Source organism: Aegilops tauschii, chromosome 6, assembly GCF_002575655.3.
Source record: "Aegilops tauschii subsp. strangulata cultivar AL8/78 chromosome 6, Aet v6.0, whole genome shotgun sequence".
Lineage (NCBI taxonomy): Eukaryota > Viridiplantae > Streptophyta > Magnoliopsida > Poales > Poaceae > Aegilops > Aegilops tauschii.
Window position 1 is genome coordinate 9,882,775 of NC_053040.3, and position 15,712 is coordinate 9,898,486.

A 15,712-nucleotide genomic window follows, 5' to 3' on the forward strand; every position below is an offset into this window, starting at 1 on the left:
CACACCACACTGGAGTAGGGTATTACACCACATCGGTGGCCCGAACCAGTATAAACCTTGTGTCCTTTGTTCTGCGGGTTCAATGTGATGAGCCGTGGGATCGTAGTGAGAGCATGAGCTAGGGGGAGGGAGAGATCTTCGTGCGCACCCCAGTGTTCGAACCTTAAGGGTTTTGCCGGAACCCAGAATCTGACACCCTTACCGGTACTTCGAAGAAAGATAAGAGGAACATCGGCAGGCTTGTCAAAACCGAATTTATTAAAACCAGCCGACCTCCATAAGACATTAGCTTGCCCTTCGAGCAGCTTAGCTTTTTTTCAAATCTATCTTCAATACATTTCCATTCCTGGTTCGTTAGCCGACGATGATGAATTGGGATCCCTAGATAACTAAATGGTAAACATCCCATTTCACAACAGAACAAGTTTTTATAATCATCTTGTTCTTCTTTAGCTCTCCCAAAGCAGAACAATTCGCTCTTATTAAAGTTGATTTTGAGCCCAGACAGTTGCTCAAAAAGGCATAGAACAAGCTTCATATTCCTAGCTTTTGCGAGATCGTGTTTCATGAATATAATAGTATCATCCGCATATTGTAGAACGGATACGCCCCCGTCTACAAGATGTGGGACGAGTCCTCCTACTTGGCCACTCTCTTTAGCCCGACCAATAAATACTGCCAACATATCCGTTACAATGTTAAACAGCACAGGAGACATAGACTCCCCCTGTCTTAACCCCTTACGTGTCTGGAAATAATGACATGTATCATCATTGACTTCTATTCCGACACTGCCTTTCTGTATGAAGGAATCCACCTGAGATCTCCAAGATTCATTAAATCACTTCATATGTAAGGCTTGTTGGAGGAAGGGCCATTTGACCTTATCATACGCTTTTTTGAAGTCCACTTTGAAGATAACACCATCTAGTTTCTTCATATGGATTTCGTGTAACGTTTCATGTAGGACTACAACCCCTTCTAGGATTTGTCTTCCTGGCATGAAGGCAGTTTGAGTTGGTTCTACAACCGAATGAGCTATCCGAGTCAGCCTATTCGTGCCAACCTTTTGTAAAAATCTTAAAGCTAACATTGAGAAGACAGATCGACCTGAACTGCTCAATGCGAACAGCTTCCACCTTCTTAGGCAACAACGTTATTGTTCCAAAATTAAGGTGAAACAAATCCAAGTGACCATCGAATAAATCATGGAACATAGGCATAAGATCTCGCTTGATGATGTGCCAGCATTTTTGATAAAACTCCGCCGGGAACCCATCCGGCCATGGCGCCTTATTATGCTTCATTTGCATTATTGCCTCAAACACCTCTTTCTCAGAAAAAGGGGCAGCCAACACCTCATTCTCATCTGAATTGAGTTGAGGCATGTCCCCGGTCGCACTCTCATCTAGAGATACGAAACTTTCTTCGGGCGCTCTGAAAAGTTTCTTATAATACTCGGAGATGTACAATTTTAGATATTCATGACCTACAATTGTACCCTCATCTTGTTCTAACTGGATTATCTTTTTCTTTCTATGTTTCCCATTAGCTATCATGTGGAAGAACTGTGTATTATCATCACCTTGGACGATTTTAGAAATCTTTGCTCTAAGCGCCCATTTCATCTCTTCCTCTCTCATAAGGGCCTGTAACTTCTTCTCTGCCTCATTCTTGATATCTCTCTCAGAAATATTAAGAAGAGTGGATTCCGCTTTCACATCGAGTTCATTAATAATTTGTGTCAATCTCTCCTTTTCAACTTTATAAATACCACTTTGATGTTTGGCCCAGCCTCTCAGAAACTGGCGCAAATGTCTAATTTTGTTTTGCCATCTCTCCATATTAGAGGACCTGCCAGAGTCCCTGGCCCATTCAGTCACAATGAGCTCCATGAAGTCCTCCCTCTCAAACCATCCTAGTTCGAAACAAAAAGTATTTCTATTTCCCACATGAGTTGCTTCCCCTGAATCAACTAGGAGTGGTGTATGGTCCGAAATGCCTCTCTGTAAAGCCTGCACTGTTACCAGTGGAAACTTCTGTTCCCATTCCACACTAGCGAGAACCCTATCCAGTTTCTCGTAAGTAGGAATAGGCAATGTATTAGGCCACATGAATTGTCTACCAGTGATGTCGATCTCCCTCAAATCGAGACTTTCAATTATCATATTAAACATGAATGACCATCTTCCATCGAAGTTATCATTATTTTTTTCCTCTTGTCTTCTAATGGCACTAATTTTTTTTCATGGCCTTGTATGACCATGTCAAGCTGTTTCGGTTTTCGAATCTTTTTGCATTTTCTGGAGTTTTCTCGGTCAAAAAGACTGATAACTGTCCGAACGTGTCACAACATACGGTGTCAAAATTTCAACACCGTATGCAAGGTGCGACTCGTGTGGCCATTTACGGCCTTTCTTATTGAGAAAACTCCAGAAACGCAAATTTTGTTGAAAACCAAATCACTTTAGCATGGTGCCTTGAATTGGTCATAAAAGGCCATGGGAAAAATTGGGGCAATTTCAAGGATGTTGAAAAATGTGCCCTTAGACGTACCTTTCTGACCTTTACCCGAACACTTTCCATTGAGCATGGTGTATTTGTGGACGTCCTTGAAATTACCCCAACTTTTGCATGTAGGTGTGCATGCCCATGATAAGCATCCATGCCAGGTTTGAGCGATTTTCGACACCATATGTAAGTTGCGACACGTCCGGCCATTTGTCGCCCTTTTTACCGAGAAAACCCCAGAAATTGCAAAAAATATATAAAACCAAAACAACTTGGCATGGTGCCTTGAGATGGTCATAAAAGTAAACAAAAAAAATTGGGGTCATTTTACGGGTGTCAAGAAACAACGTGCTCTTAAACGGAGCCTCCTGACCTGCCCAACTTTAACATGGTGTTTTTTTTTTACATTCTTGAAATCGTCCCAACTTTTGCAAGTCGGTGGGCATGCCCATGGTAGGCATCCATTCCAGGTTTGGAGCAAAAAAACATTTAAAATCATAGTTTGAACAGGTACTTCAAATTACTATTTTGAGTTTTTAACATAAGTAATAAATACAAAGAGGTAAAATTGAAAACCGTAAGTGCTTTTTTGAAAGCATTTAATAAATATTTGAAACTGAAAAGTATTTTAAATCATTATTTAAAAAAGTATTTAAAACTTGTGCTTTGGTATTCAAAAAGAGAAAAAATGGATTAACAAAAAATAGAAAAGGCAAAAAGTAGAAAATAAAATAAAACGCTTAGGCCTTGGCGTCCAAGAGGTCGCGGATTTTGAAAAAGTTCATAATAGTTTTTAAAATATTCATGGATTTGAAAATTTTCACAAAATTTCAAAAACAAATCATTGTAAAAAGTTACAAAAAAGCGTTCCCAGTTTTGGGAACATCGGCCCATTTATTTTTCTGGTTTTGCGAACATTCTCCGAGGTCGTGAACCAAGTTTTTTCTTTTTCTTTTTCTATTTATCTTCTCTCCCATTTTTTTTTCTTTTTCGTCTTCTTTCACTTTTCGTTTTTTTGTTTATTGTTTCCATTCTCATAAATTCAAATTTCCAGAATTCAATTTTTCATACTTTTCTGTTTTTTGTGGAATTCAAAATTTCTTACAGTTTCTCAAAATATGTTCATGTTTAAAATTATATTTGCTTTTTAAAATAAATGATTTTATTTTGACATTCTGAGCAAGTTTCAAAGACATGAACTTTTGTAAAAAAATATGTAATTTTTTGTAAAATAACAATATTTGTAGTTATGAACAAAAAAAGGATAAATAAAAATTTGAGCAAAAAGCGTACGGAAAAAACGAAAGAAAACCCAAAGAGTGAAGGTATTGTATTATTTTCTTAGCGTTATTTATCTAGAACAAGAAGAAGAAAACAAAGCTTATAGGCACACCAGATTAGCTATCCCAGATGGTTGTTCACTTGAACATAGTGCATGAGGGCTGAAGTTCCATTTTTATGAAGTTTAAACTTTAAAAAGAAACTAAACGGGCTGAGGCAGGAATTGTATGAACCTACGGCATATACGTACATAAGAGACCGTTTTGGCCTGGGCATTTCCTATTTGGCGCCACAGGCGCCAGTTAACATGCATTTCTATTAACTGGCACCTGTGGCGTCGTAAATGGGCCGGCCCTTCTAGGCGCCTGCTGACGATTTTTTTTTCTAAAATTCCATGAACTTTTTATAAATTTTAACAGTTTTTTTCAGATTGATGAACTTTTTTGAATATCGATGAACTTTTTTGAAATTTGATGAACATCTTTTTTAAAATGGATGAACACTTTTTGGATTTATGAACTTTTTTCTCAGTTCAACAAGCTTTTTCGAAAAATACATAAACTTTTTTTGAATTTCTATGAACTTTTTTCAAATATAATGAACTTTTTAGAAAATTAATGAACTTTTGCTAAATTGGATGATTTTTTTTCAATTTGAGTGAACTTTTTTTCAAATTGATGAACTTTTTTCTAAATTGATGAACTTTTTTAAAGATATGAACTTTTTTTTTCAAATGGATGAACCTTTTTTTTCTTTAAATCTGTAAACCTTTTTTGATTTCATATTTTTATTTTCGTAACTAAAAAACTGGGGTGGCACGCTAGTGGGCCGGCCCATGCTAACAGCGCTGTAGGCGCCAAATCGTTAACGGGCGCCTGCAGCGCTGCATAGGAGCTCCCTTTGACCTTTCCTTTGCTAAAAAGGTTTGGGCTACCTTGCTGCACTTTATTTACCGTTATCATTATTTGTCCGTTACAAATTATCTTGCTATCAAACTACTCGTTACCGACAATTTCAGTGCTTGCAGAAATTACCTTACTGAAAACAGCTTGTCATTCCTTCTGCTCCTTGTTGGGTTCGACACTCTTACTTATCGAAAGGACTACGATTGATCTCCTATACTTGTGGGTCATCATTCGTCTGTGCGCTAATGGCGCAACAGGTCATCTAGTAGGAGTAATTCTTCATGAATATTTCCTTAACATTGTCAAAAAAGAATGGACACTCGATGTGATTATCTATATTTTGAATAAACATTCAACTTAGGATAACATTAAATTAAAATAATTGGCAATATCTTACTAAAATAGAAATATCCTACTAATAAAGATGCATGTAGAAACCTTCCATATATGTTCTCCTGCGATTTACAAGAAATTTTGTATTGATTGATGAAATCTGCGGTTTTAGGAAGTAAATCTAAAATTTTAAATGGACACCAAAGTTACAGCTGGCCACAATTAATTTCAGCCTCCAGGTCTATCAGATCCTCCATTGGCATGGTTCTAGCGTCCCCATCCTCGCAGATCCTGCACTATAAATCCACCCCACATACCTTCGTTTCCAACTCACCCAAACAGGCAATTTTCCTTCATTTGCAGATTTTTTTCCCTCGCTTGACAATGGCTCGCAAGAAGGTGGCCCTCCGGTACATCCGCAATAACTCGGCGCGGCGCAATGCCTTGAAGAAGCACACTAAGATCCTGATGAAGAAGGCAGGTGAGGTGGCCGCCGTGCCCGATGCTAAGGCATGTGTGGTCGTGTATGGCGAGGGCATGGCGGTGCCAGAGGTGTTCCCATCCCATGCCGAGGCAGTGGCTATCCTGAATCAGTTCAAGAGCATGCAAGAGGAGGCGCGACTAAAGAAGACGATGGACCAAGAGAGCATCCTCCGCGAGCGTATCGTAAAGCTCCGAGACCAGGTCCAGAAGGCTAGGCGCGAGCAGCAGGACCAGGACGCCAAGATTCTCCTGTATAAGGCCTTGAAAAGTGGCCACATCCCAGACAACATCGAGGAGCTCACAGCCCTGGGATCGAAGGTGGACTCAATCCTCAAGAGCCTAGGTGAATGCACCCAAAAAATGAGTGGACATCCACCAGTTGACCAAGCCCAGGCACCATACATCACCAATGGCATGGGCATGGGGCCTCCAATTATGTATCAGGCACCACCACAGCAACAGGAGGGTCGTCTTAACACTGTGAGGTTCGAAAGGGCCCCTACCACTGTGATCTACAATAGTGACAATACTGGTGGCCATGACGGCAATAACGTCGTCTTCTCTCGTGGTCACATGAATATGTAAGCTGGTAGATGAACTCTACATGTAGCGCATGACTAGCTACATGGTCCTCATCTCTTTTAATTTAGTTTTGGCATGGCCAATAAGATGCATGGATGGCATCGTCAATAAGATGAGACATTCGGTCTCAATCTTGCTCTTTGAGCAAAGACAATTTTACTTTAATCTTTAAAATTGTTATTATGGATACCCTTCATGCTCTATTTGTTTTATCAGTTGGTTGCAACTTTTAGGTTGTAACTACTCTTTATGTCAACATATTTTGCCAAGCATGTTTTTGCTCGATCAAAATGATTATTTTACTCTTAGCATTGCATCAAACGACCCAACCATGAAGTGCTACCTCCCAGTTTTGGCATACCTTGATGCACACCGCCTATACAAATCCATAATAATTCTAGGAAAACAAGAGCACATTAATTGTTTGATGCAAAAAATCTCATGTACTAAAAGATTTGCGCTGCTACATTTCATTTTAAGAAAATGTAGGTATGACGTTGAGCACCAGGATAATGGCTTCTACATCCTCAATATTTTTTTGGCAAGTTTCAAAAGCAGGTGATTGTGTTGACCAGTTTCATCATCAATCAGATCCAGGCCACCCCTGAGAGGGCATTGTGTTTGAGCTATACACTCAAGCTACTATGAGAACCCCCAAACTTTATCGGGTGCATGTTGTGACAGAACATTGGATATATGAATGCACTTGCCACTTTGGGCATTGGTGTGATAACCCACAAGTATAGAGGATCAATTGTAACTTTTTCGATAAATAAGTGTGTCAAACCCAATGAGGAGCTAAAGGTGGAATTTATATTCCCTTCAAGTTCTATCGACCACCGATAAAACTCTACGCACACTTAGCATTTGCTTTACCTAGAACAAGAATAAAACTAGTAGTACTTTGTAGGTGTAAAGGGATAGGTTTGCAAGATAATAAAGAACATGAAAATAAAAGTTAGGTGTTGTTTTACTAAAAGTACAATTAGGTTAGTATAGCGAATGTGGAAAACTGGTGGTAGGATTTTTGGAATTATCCCTAAGCAATTGGCTCAGTTACTAGACCGATAGCAAGTTTTTATGTGGGAGAGGCCACTGCTAGCATGCCATCCCTTACTTGGAATTATGTGCACTTATTATGAGAACAATTAGCAAGTATCTGCAACTACTTAAGTTCATTTTAAGATATATTGGTCCCCCTTCAATCTCATATGAATAAATTTCTATGGTAGAAAGAAGCTTCTGTCACTCTTGCCCTCCAATGCATAGTCCTATCAACATACAACTAACCCTAAGGTGTGATCCACACGCGTGCTCATATGATGGGCACCAAAGGATAGCAACATAACCACAAGCAAATTAAACCAATCATAGCAATTCACCAAGTACCCCAAAGGACAACAATTCTACTCAAACATCATAGGATGGCAACACATCATTGGATAATAATATGAAGCATAAAGCACCATGTCCAAATAGGGGGTACAGCGGGTTGCGGGAGAGTGGACCGTGGAATATAGATGAGGGAAGGTGATGGAGGTGTTGATGAAGATGACAGAGTTGTTGGAGTACATCGCCGTCACACGATGATTTCCCTGGCGGTGTTCCGGCGCCACCGGGAGAGAGGGGGAGGGAGCCCCCTCCTTCTTATTCTTCCTTGACCTCCCCCCTAGATGGGAGGAGGATTCCCCCTCTTGTCCTTGTCCTCCATGGCTCCCAGAGGGCAGGAGCCCCTTCGAGATTGGATCTCTATCTCTGTTCTCTTCTGTTTTTCGTTCGTGTTTTCTAGCCCTTCACCATTTCTTAAATTCCCAGAGATCCGTAATTAACTCCGACTGGGCTGAAATTTTAACACAATTTTTCTTTCGGGTATTATCTTTCTTGCGGCGAAAGAAGGGAACCAACCGCCTTACAGGGGACCCACAATCCTACCAGGCGCGCCCTGGGTAGGGGGCGCCCCATTGGCTTGTGGCCCCCTCGGGCATTGTCTCGTGTTGATTCTTTTTCCCCAAAATCACATATCTCCGTAAATTTTTATCGCATTTGGACTTTGTTTGATATGGATATTCTACGAAACAAAAAACATGCAAGAAACAGGAACTGACACTGGGCACTGGATCAATATGTTAGTCCCAAAAATAATATAAAATGTAGCCAAAAGTATATGGAAGGTGTAGAATAATGGCATGAAACAATCAAAAATTATAGATACGACGGAGACGTATCATGGTGCTCCTCAATGTGCAAGTTATTCCATGGAGGTACTTGCTAGAGAGGTGGGAAGAAGTAACAAGAACAAACATGGATGGCTTGTGCACCTTCTCAGGTTTGGACTCCCCTCAACAACTGACAGTGTAATACACCGGAGTGGCTTCTCCAAAGAGAGCTCGGTAGTAGACCTACCATGGGGCCCGGAGGGCCTGCCAAGGAGCTAGTGATAGGAGGGAGCTCGGAGGGTCGGATAGGCATTTAAGGGTTGTCTTGGCCCCCAAGTCAACATGACGGCGGCCAAGATTGGATATGCCTCCTATAAAACCCTAAACACCACCGTGTATATAGGGTGGAGGCTACGGTGCTCTCAATCCCATCTACCTCTTTATCCATCATCCCATCTCTCATTGTAATCCCTTGTACGAGGTATACCTGATGCGGCTTAAACTACTTCGGTATTTCCCCAAAGAGGAAGGGATGATGCAACACAGCTATGGTAGGTATTCCCCTTAGTGATGAGACCATGGTTATCGAACCAGTAGGAGAACCACGCGACACTATGTAAACGGTACATACACACAAAGAACAAATACTTGCAACCCGACGTAAAAGAGGGGTTGTCAGTCCCTCCTAGGTAACAAACATAGATAAAATTGTAGTAGATTGGATAAATAGGTTCGCGGGAACGCGAGATAAAATAAATAACAATAAATTGCAGCAAGGTATTTTTGTGGTTAAAATTTTGGATTAATAGATCTGGAAATAAAAGCAAATAAAAATAGATCTTGAGGGCAAATATGATAAAGAAGAGACCCAGGGGCCGTAGATTTCACTAGTGGCTTCTCTCAAGAAAAATAGCATACAGCGGGTAAACAAATTACTGTTGGGCAATTGATAGAACTTCAAATAATTATGATGATATCCAGGCAATGATCATTATATAGGCATCACGTCCAAGATTAGTAGACCGACTCCTGCCTGCATCTACTACTATTACTCCACACATCGATCGCTATCCAGCATGCATCTAGTGTATTAAGTTCATGGAGAAACATAGTAATGCAATAAGAACGATGACATGATGTAGACAAGATCTATTCATGTAGGAATAGACCCCATCTTGTTATCCTTAATAGCAATGATACATATGTGTCATTTCCCCTTCTGTCACTGGGATTGAGCACCGTAAGATCGAACCCATCACAAAGCACCTCTTCCCATGGCAAGAAAAATTGATCTAGTCGGCCCAACCAAACCAAAGATTAGAAGAAGAAATACGAGTCTATAAGTAAGCATGCATATAAGAGATAAAAAGACTCAAATAACTTTCATGGATAAAAACATAGATCTAATCATAAACTCAAAGTTCATCGGATCCCAACAAACACACCACAAAAAGAATTACATCAAATAGATCTCCAAGAGACCATTGTATTGAGAATCAAAAGAGAGAGAGGAAGCCATCTAGCTAGTAACTGTGGACCCGTAGGTCTACAATGAACTACTCACGCATCATCGGAGAGGCACCAATGAGGATGATGAACCCCTCGGTGATGGTGTCTAGACTGGATCTGTGGTTTCTGGAACTTGCGGCGGCTGGAATTGTTTTTCATCGACTCCCTTAGGGTTTCTGGAATATCGGGGTATTTATATAGCAAAGAGGCGGTGCGGGAGGCCACCGCGGTGGGCACAACCCATCAGGTCGCGTCTGGGCCCAGGCGCGCCCAGGTGGGTTGTGCCCCCCTCAGGGCACCCCTCTGGTGCTTCTTTGGCCCATCCTATGTCTTCTGGCCCAGAAAAAAATCTCCAAACAGTTTCGCTATGTTTGGACTCTGTTTGGTATTGATTTTCTGCGAAGTAAAAAGCAAGCAAAAACAGCAACTGGCACTGGGCACTAGGCACTATGTCAATAGGTTAGTCCCAAAAAATGATATAAAGTTGCTATAAATGATTGTAAAACATCCAAGAATGATAATATAATAGCATGGAACAATCAAAAATTATAGATACGTTGGAGACGTATCAATACGCACCCATGAATACAAACACAAAGAAGGATGTAGGGTATTACTCCTTCCCGGAGGCCCGAACGGTCGGTAAACTCTTTGTGCAACCTCCCATCTAACACTTTCGAACATGTATGCTACCCTACCGAGGGTGCGGACCAAACTATCCACTGTCAGTTGGCGCGCCAGGCACATCCTATGCTGGTCGGAGGCTAATTATACATGCCCGACGACTTCACGCCGGGCAAGGCCTTCACCTTTGGCTCCTTCAAGCTTGAGGTCGACGATTGGGGGCTGCTCTATGATGTGATGCCCCTTGCCATCATCGACTACATCCACTTCGGGTACATCGACTTCCTGTTCGACGAGCACGGCGACACCACAGCCATCCACGCCTCTCCATAACTAGTCAGCATCGAGGTGGCTGGATGATACGTCTTCAACGTATTTATAATTTATGAAGTATTCATGCTGTTATATTATAATTCTTGGATGTTTTACAATCATTTTATAGCAACTTTATATCATTTTTTGGGACTAACCTATTGACCCAGTGCCCAGTGCCAGTTGCTGTTTTTTGCTTATTTTTTACATCGCAGGAAATCAATATCAAACGGAGTCCAAACACCGCGAAACTTTTTGGAGATTGTTTATGGACCAGAACACCCAGGATGGGCCAGAGCAGCACCTGGGGGTGCCCCGAGGGGGGCACAACCCACCAGGGCGTGCCTGGGGGCCCAGGCGCGCCCAGGTGGGTTGTGCCTACCTCGGTGGCCTCCCACACCCCCTGTCGGTCTCAAAACCGGCGGGTCTCGGGTAGGGGGTCCCGAACTGTGCGTCTAGGATCGATGGTAACAGGAGACGGGGGACACGATGTTTACCCAGGTTCGGGCCCTCTCTATGGAGGTAATACCCTACTTCCTGCTTGATTGATCTTGATGAATATGAGTATTACAAGAGTTGATCTACCCCGAGATCGTAATGGCTAAACCCTAGAAGTCTAGCCTATGTGAATATGGTAATGAGTATATCTATCCGGACTATGCTCTCCGGATTATATAGACACCGGAGAGATCTAGGTTTACATGGAGTCGGGTACATCAGAGGGAATCTACATAGTCGGTTGCCAAGCTTGCCTTCCACGCAAAGTAGAGTCCAATCCGGATACAGGTACAGTCTTCGGTATTCATGTCTTCACAGCCCATCAGTCCGGCCCAAAGGATAACAGGGCGGACACCCGAGGACCCCTTAGTCCAGGACTCCCTCAGTAGCCCCTGAACCTGGCTTCAATGACGAGGAGTCCGACGCGCAGATTTGTCTTCGGCATTGCAAGGTGGGTTCCCTCCTTCCGAACTCCAGAATAGTCTTTGGATGTAGTAAGTATATCCGGACCCGTGCATATAATTGCAGAGAATACAATATTCCACGAGTCCAATTTGCTGATAACTGTTTATGACATCGTATCATGCCTGCCCGGTTACTATTTCCAACCGTTGGCTAGCACGTCGCCCCACGTCTCGGGGCGTGGTTTTACTGGCACGTCTTGTCAAGGCAGAGATCGTGTCCCCTTTATTCACGGGATTTTCATTAATGCAGGCGTGGGTAGCCCAACCGTCCCCTGGGCACAATTTTTTGGGGATAGGCAAGTTTCGAGACCCAGGTGGAGACGCTCAGTATTTGGGGTCTTTATATAGGGACCCAGTCTCGTCTTTTTCTTTTGCGCTTGTTTCTTCCTCAACCCCTGCCACCTCGAGTTCTAACCCTCGGGTTCCAATCTCCACCAGCCCCAATCATGTCCAGATCCAGCCGTCCAGGCCGGTGGGTGGCTTCTTCTGTCACGGAGGAGGATATCGCAAAGCTCTGCGCGGCGAGGTATCAACGAGCCGCAAGGCTCCAAGTGGGCGGCTACGCCTGCGTTCCGACCCGGCCCTCCAATTCAGCTTGCTTCATGGATCAATAAGGGATTGGACTGGGGATCCGTCAATGAAGTGCAGACTCTGCAAAGTCGCATCCGAAGCCTTACCAAGAAGGGCATCGATCTTGTCAACGTCGTTCAAGTAATGCTAGTCCGCCGGACCCTGCCATGTCAGCGGCGGCCTCTTCGTATGTGGGAGTTTAATCCAGAAGGGCGGCAGACTCTTCAACACTTCTTCGGCACCATGCACGAAGGAATGTGGAAATTGTATTTCGGGGAAAGAGAGCAATGACCGGACACCATCGAAGATGTTGGCCTTGACTGCAATCATCCGGACACTGCGGTAAGTATTCAATCTCCGAACACCTTCCATTCAAGCATCTCTTGACAAGATACTGAACAATCCGTCCCTATACAGGACTGGATAAAGAAAGCGGTGTTAATCTGGTGTCGGGCGCCCCTTCCCGAAGACTCTGCGACCGCTCTGCTAACGAGAATGCTGATTCCGACACCGTACCAGGTGTCCGCAGAGGGGGCGAGAGCAGGGAGCCCAGAGGTGATACCCGCCCTGAGGATGAATTAGACGTTGTGTTTGGGGAAACCGAAACCCCTTTGTCCAAGGGCAAAGGTGCAGAGGAAACCCTCCATGGCAAAAAGAGGGCCGCTTTCGAAGATCAGGAGGGGAAGCCTTCCGAGAGAGGAAAAATGCCATCGTCGGGGGGCTCGGGCGAGCGATGCTGCCGTAGGGCTTTATGACGAGGATGAACCTCTGGCCAAACTGTAAGTGAAGCTGGGGCATTTTTAAACGTACCTCATTCTTTTCCTATTAGTGAAGTAAGCATCCGACATATGTACATCCACGCAGGTTAACGCCTGGTGTTTCTCAATCGTCCTCCTCCTCGGGAGACCTTCTTCCGGAGATGATGGAGAGTGACACGTCTTCTCCGGCCTCCTCGCCCAACAGGGGGGATGATACCGAGGTGTTGTCCCGAAGGGCTCCTCCCGATCGTCAAGTAGTGCAGGAAACGAAGAAGGCGTTACCCGAAGGTGGTGCCTCTATCACTCAGGGTTCGGGAATCAAGAATGACGGCCCCGAACCGTCCGGTTTACAGCCGGAGACGATTCTGGAGGCGAGTAAACGGATTCCTTCAAAGGATTGCTGTACTTCGGCGGCGGTTTCCGAAGACCCCGGAGTGCCGGAAATGCTGACGGACATGCTGCGACAAGCGTCCATTTCAGAGGAGCACCGTGCCTTGATGGTTACGGTGGTCGAAAGGGTTCTATCCGTGAAGAGCGGATTGAACGAGGCCTTCTCGAGCCTTCTAAGAGGTTTTTAGGTTTGTGATGTAGTTTTGCTAATTGAATAATATTGACAGAATGCACCTGTTGTATATGCAGTAGCCCCTGTGACTTGGGTTGCCTTCCGAAGGAAGCGATCGGAGGATCAAAAAGATGTGCTCAGGTACTAACCTTGATTTACCTTGGAATATAGGCTGTCTCTCCTCCTGCGGCTACCCGAAATACGGAAGTGGCCGAACTGCAGCGAAAACTGGATATTGCGGAAGATGACATTGCATTGATCAACAGGTGTCTTGACGACTCGCAAGGTATATATTTCGAGCATTCCTTACACCAATGTGTTTGTTATTTAGGCCTGACGCCGAAAAGAGTTTTATATGAAATGTGCATGAGTGCGGATGGTGTTGCCGCCGTTGAAGCTCTTCGGGCGGAGCTAGCCCGGGCCAAGTAGCAGGCCCGGTGTAGTGATGCGGCTGCCGAGAAGGCATCGGCTGAGCTGAGAGCCGAACAAGCAGCTCGGCGCCAAAATGAGGAGAAAATATCTGCACTAGTGCTTGAATTAAAGAATACTGCCAGCCGCTGTGAATACCTTGAGAAGGAGAATAAAGCCAAAATGGCTAAACTTGATAAGGCCGTACGAGATGCGAGTGAAGCTCGGTCTGAATCTAGGGCAGCTCGTGAAGAGATTCGACGGGCTAAGGATATAGCGGCCGGTAAGCCCTTTTTGCTTCAGACTAAGTTTGGCGATCCGGACTATGCTCAGCTGAACCAGGTCTGGAGTTCTCCGGCTGAATTTTTGGATTTGCCGCAGAGTTCTTTCGATGCGGCGCAATTTTACCAAGCACAAGAGGGGTTTGCCACGGAGAAGCTTTTCTGGTCACAATTTGGCGCATCAAAGCGCCCTCTGTTGCTGAATGAACAGATGTCCCGATGGGCCGAGCTTCATAGGATATCCGGCGACGTCATGAAGAACGTCATAATCCGGTTGTGGCCGAATGAGCCTGTTCCAAAGAGCTACTTTGGCCTGGTGCGGCGTCTTGTTGATGCGGTGCCGCGTATCGATGATGCGAAGCGGTCGGCGTGCATTGAAGGTGCACGGATGGCCTTTGCTCGAGTCAAGACGTTCTGGGGTAAGATGAAGGCCGTCGATGTTGCGGCGAAGAGTCCGCCCAAGGGCAAGGACCGTAGTGAGCCAGAGCATTATTTTCAAGACATCCTGGAAGCCGCCCGCCTGATAGAGGGTCAATGCTCGAAGAACATAATGTTCGAGTGAGGTGTATTAGAATTGTAAAAGACAATTTTATAATTGATCTATTTTATATTTTTGCTCAAAAGCTTGAATTCCTCCTGTGCGGCCGTTTTAATATAATCTGAAGTTTTCCAGTCGTCGGCTTCAGCCCCCTCGTAGGAAGTACGGGGGTGTTCGGAAAAGCATTTAATCACTCTTTATCCAACGTCTTGGTCCGTGAAGGAGGTGATAATGCAGCGAACCAGGCAATCAGACTATAAGGCGTTAACACTTTCACTTAGCCATAGGAGTTTTATGGCGGGACTATGACATAGCCCCTGGTATGTATAAGGCGTATAGTGCCTTACATATTTGATCTGAAAAAGATCCCTCGTGTGACACGGAGAATCGCTAAGGATTCCAAGAAGTCGTCAAGTGGTTGACCAGCTCTCGCCGCATCATGACAGTCAGTTTTCGGCTTTCTCTACTGAGGTGCTCATCCGATTTAGACCAGGGCACAATCGCAGTAGTTCTCCCTTTACTACCCTAGCCGATAGAGCGGAAGGTAGGGTAGCAAGCACAGGAGCCGGGCAACCCAACTATTGACCCAAGACAATGATTCGGAGCTGATGCATATAAGGCCAAACTTGCGACGCCGAAGTACGCTATAGAGTTGTTCAGACTTTTGCTGGCAACTCATTCGTTCCCATACCGAGCCCCTGGCAGGGTATGCCGAGGTGCATCTGTAAAGCAGCCGTTGAGGCCGTACTCATTGTTGAAAGAGTATGAAAGATTAGTTCGGACGAGGTTTACTGGGAGCGGAGCAATATGCCAATGATAAATTTATGTATATATAAAAAAAGAAACCACAAACCCGGCTATTTGGCATGCTCGGGGTCGGGAACAGAGGAAAAAGGGCATAGTACAGGCTCGGAATAAAGAGTGCGGTCTACAAAAA

General features: G+C 44.2%; 1 protein-coding gene across 1 annotated transcript; it reads left to right on the top strand.

Moving 5' to 3' along the window:
• The first annotated feature begins 5,414 nt into the window (after window positions 1-5,414).
• On the top strand, window positions 5,415-6,284 carry LOC109752346 (agamous-like MADS-box protein AGL80). The gene has a single exon (XM_020311241.2). It carries the CDS (start codon window positions 5,415-5,417, stop codon window positions 6,096-6,098), a length of 684 nt encoding a protein of 227 aa, XP_020166830.1. The 3' UTR covers window positions 6,099-6,284.
• Window positions 6,285-15,712: the final 9,428 nt, after the last annotated feature.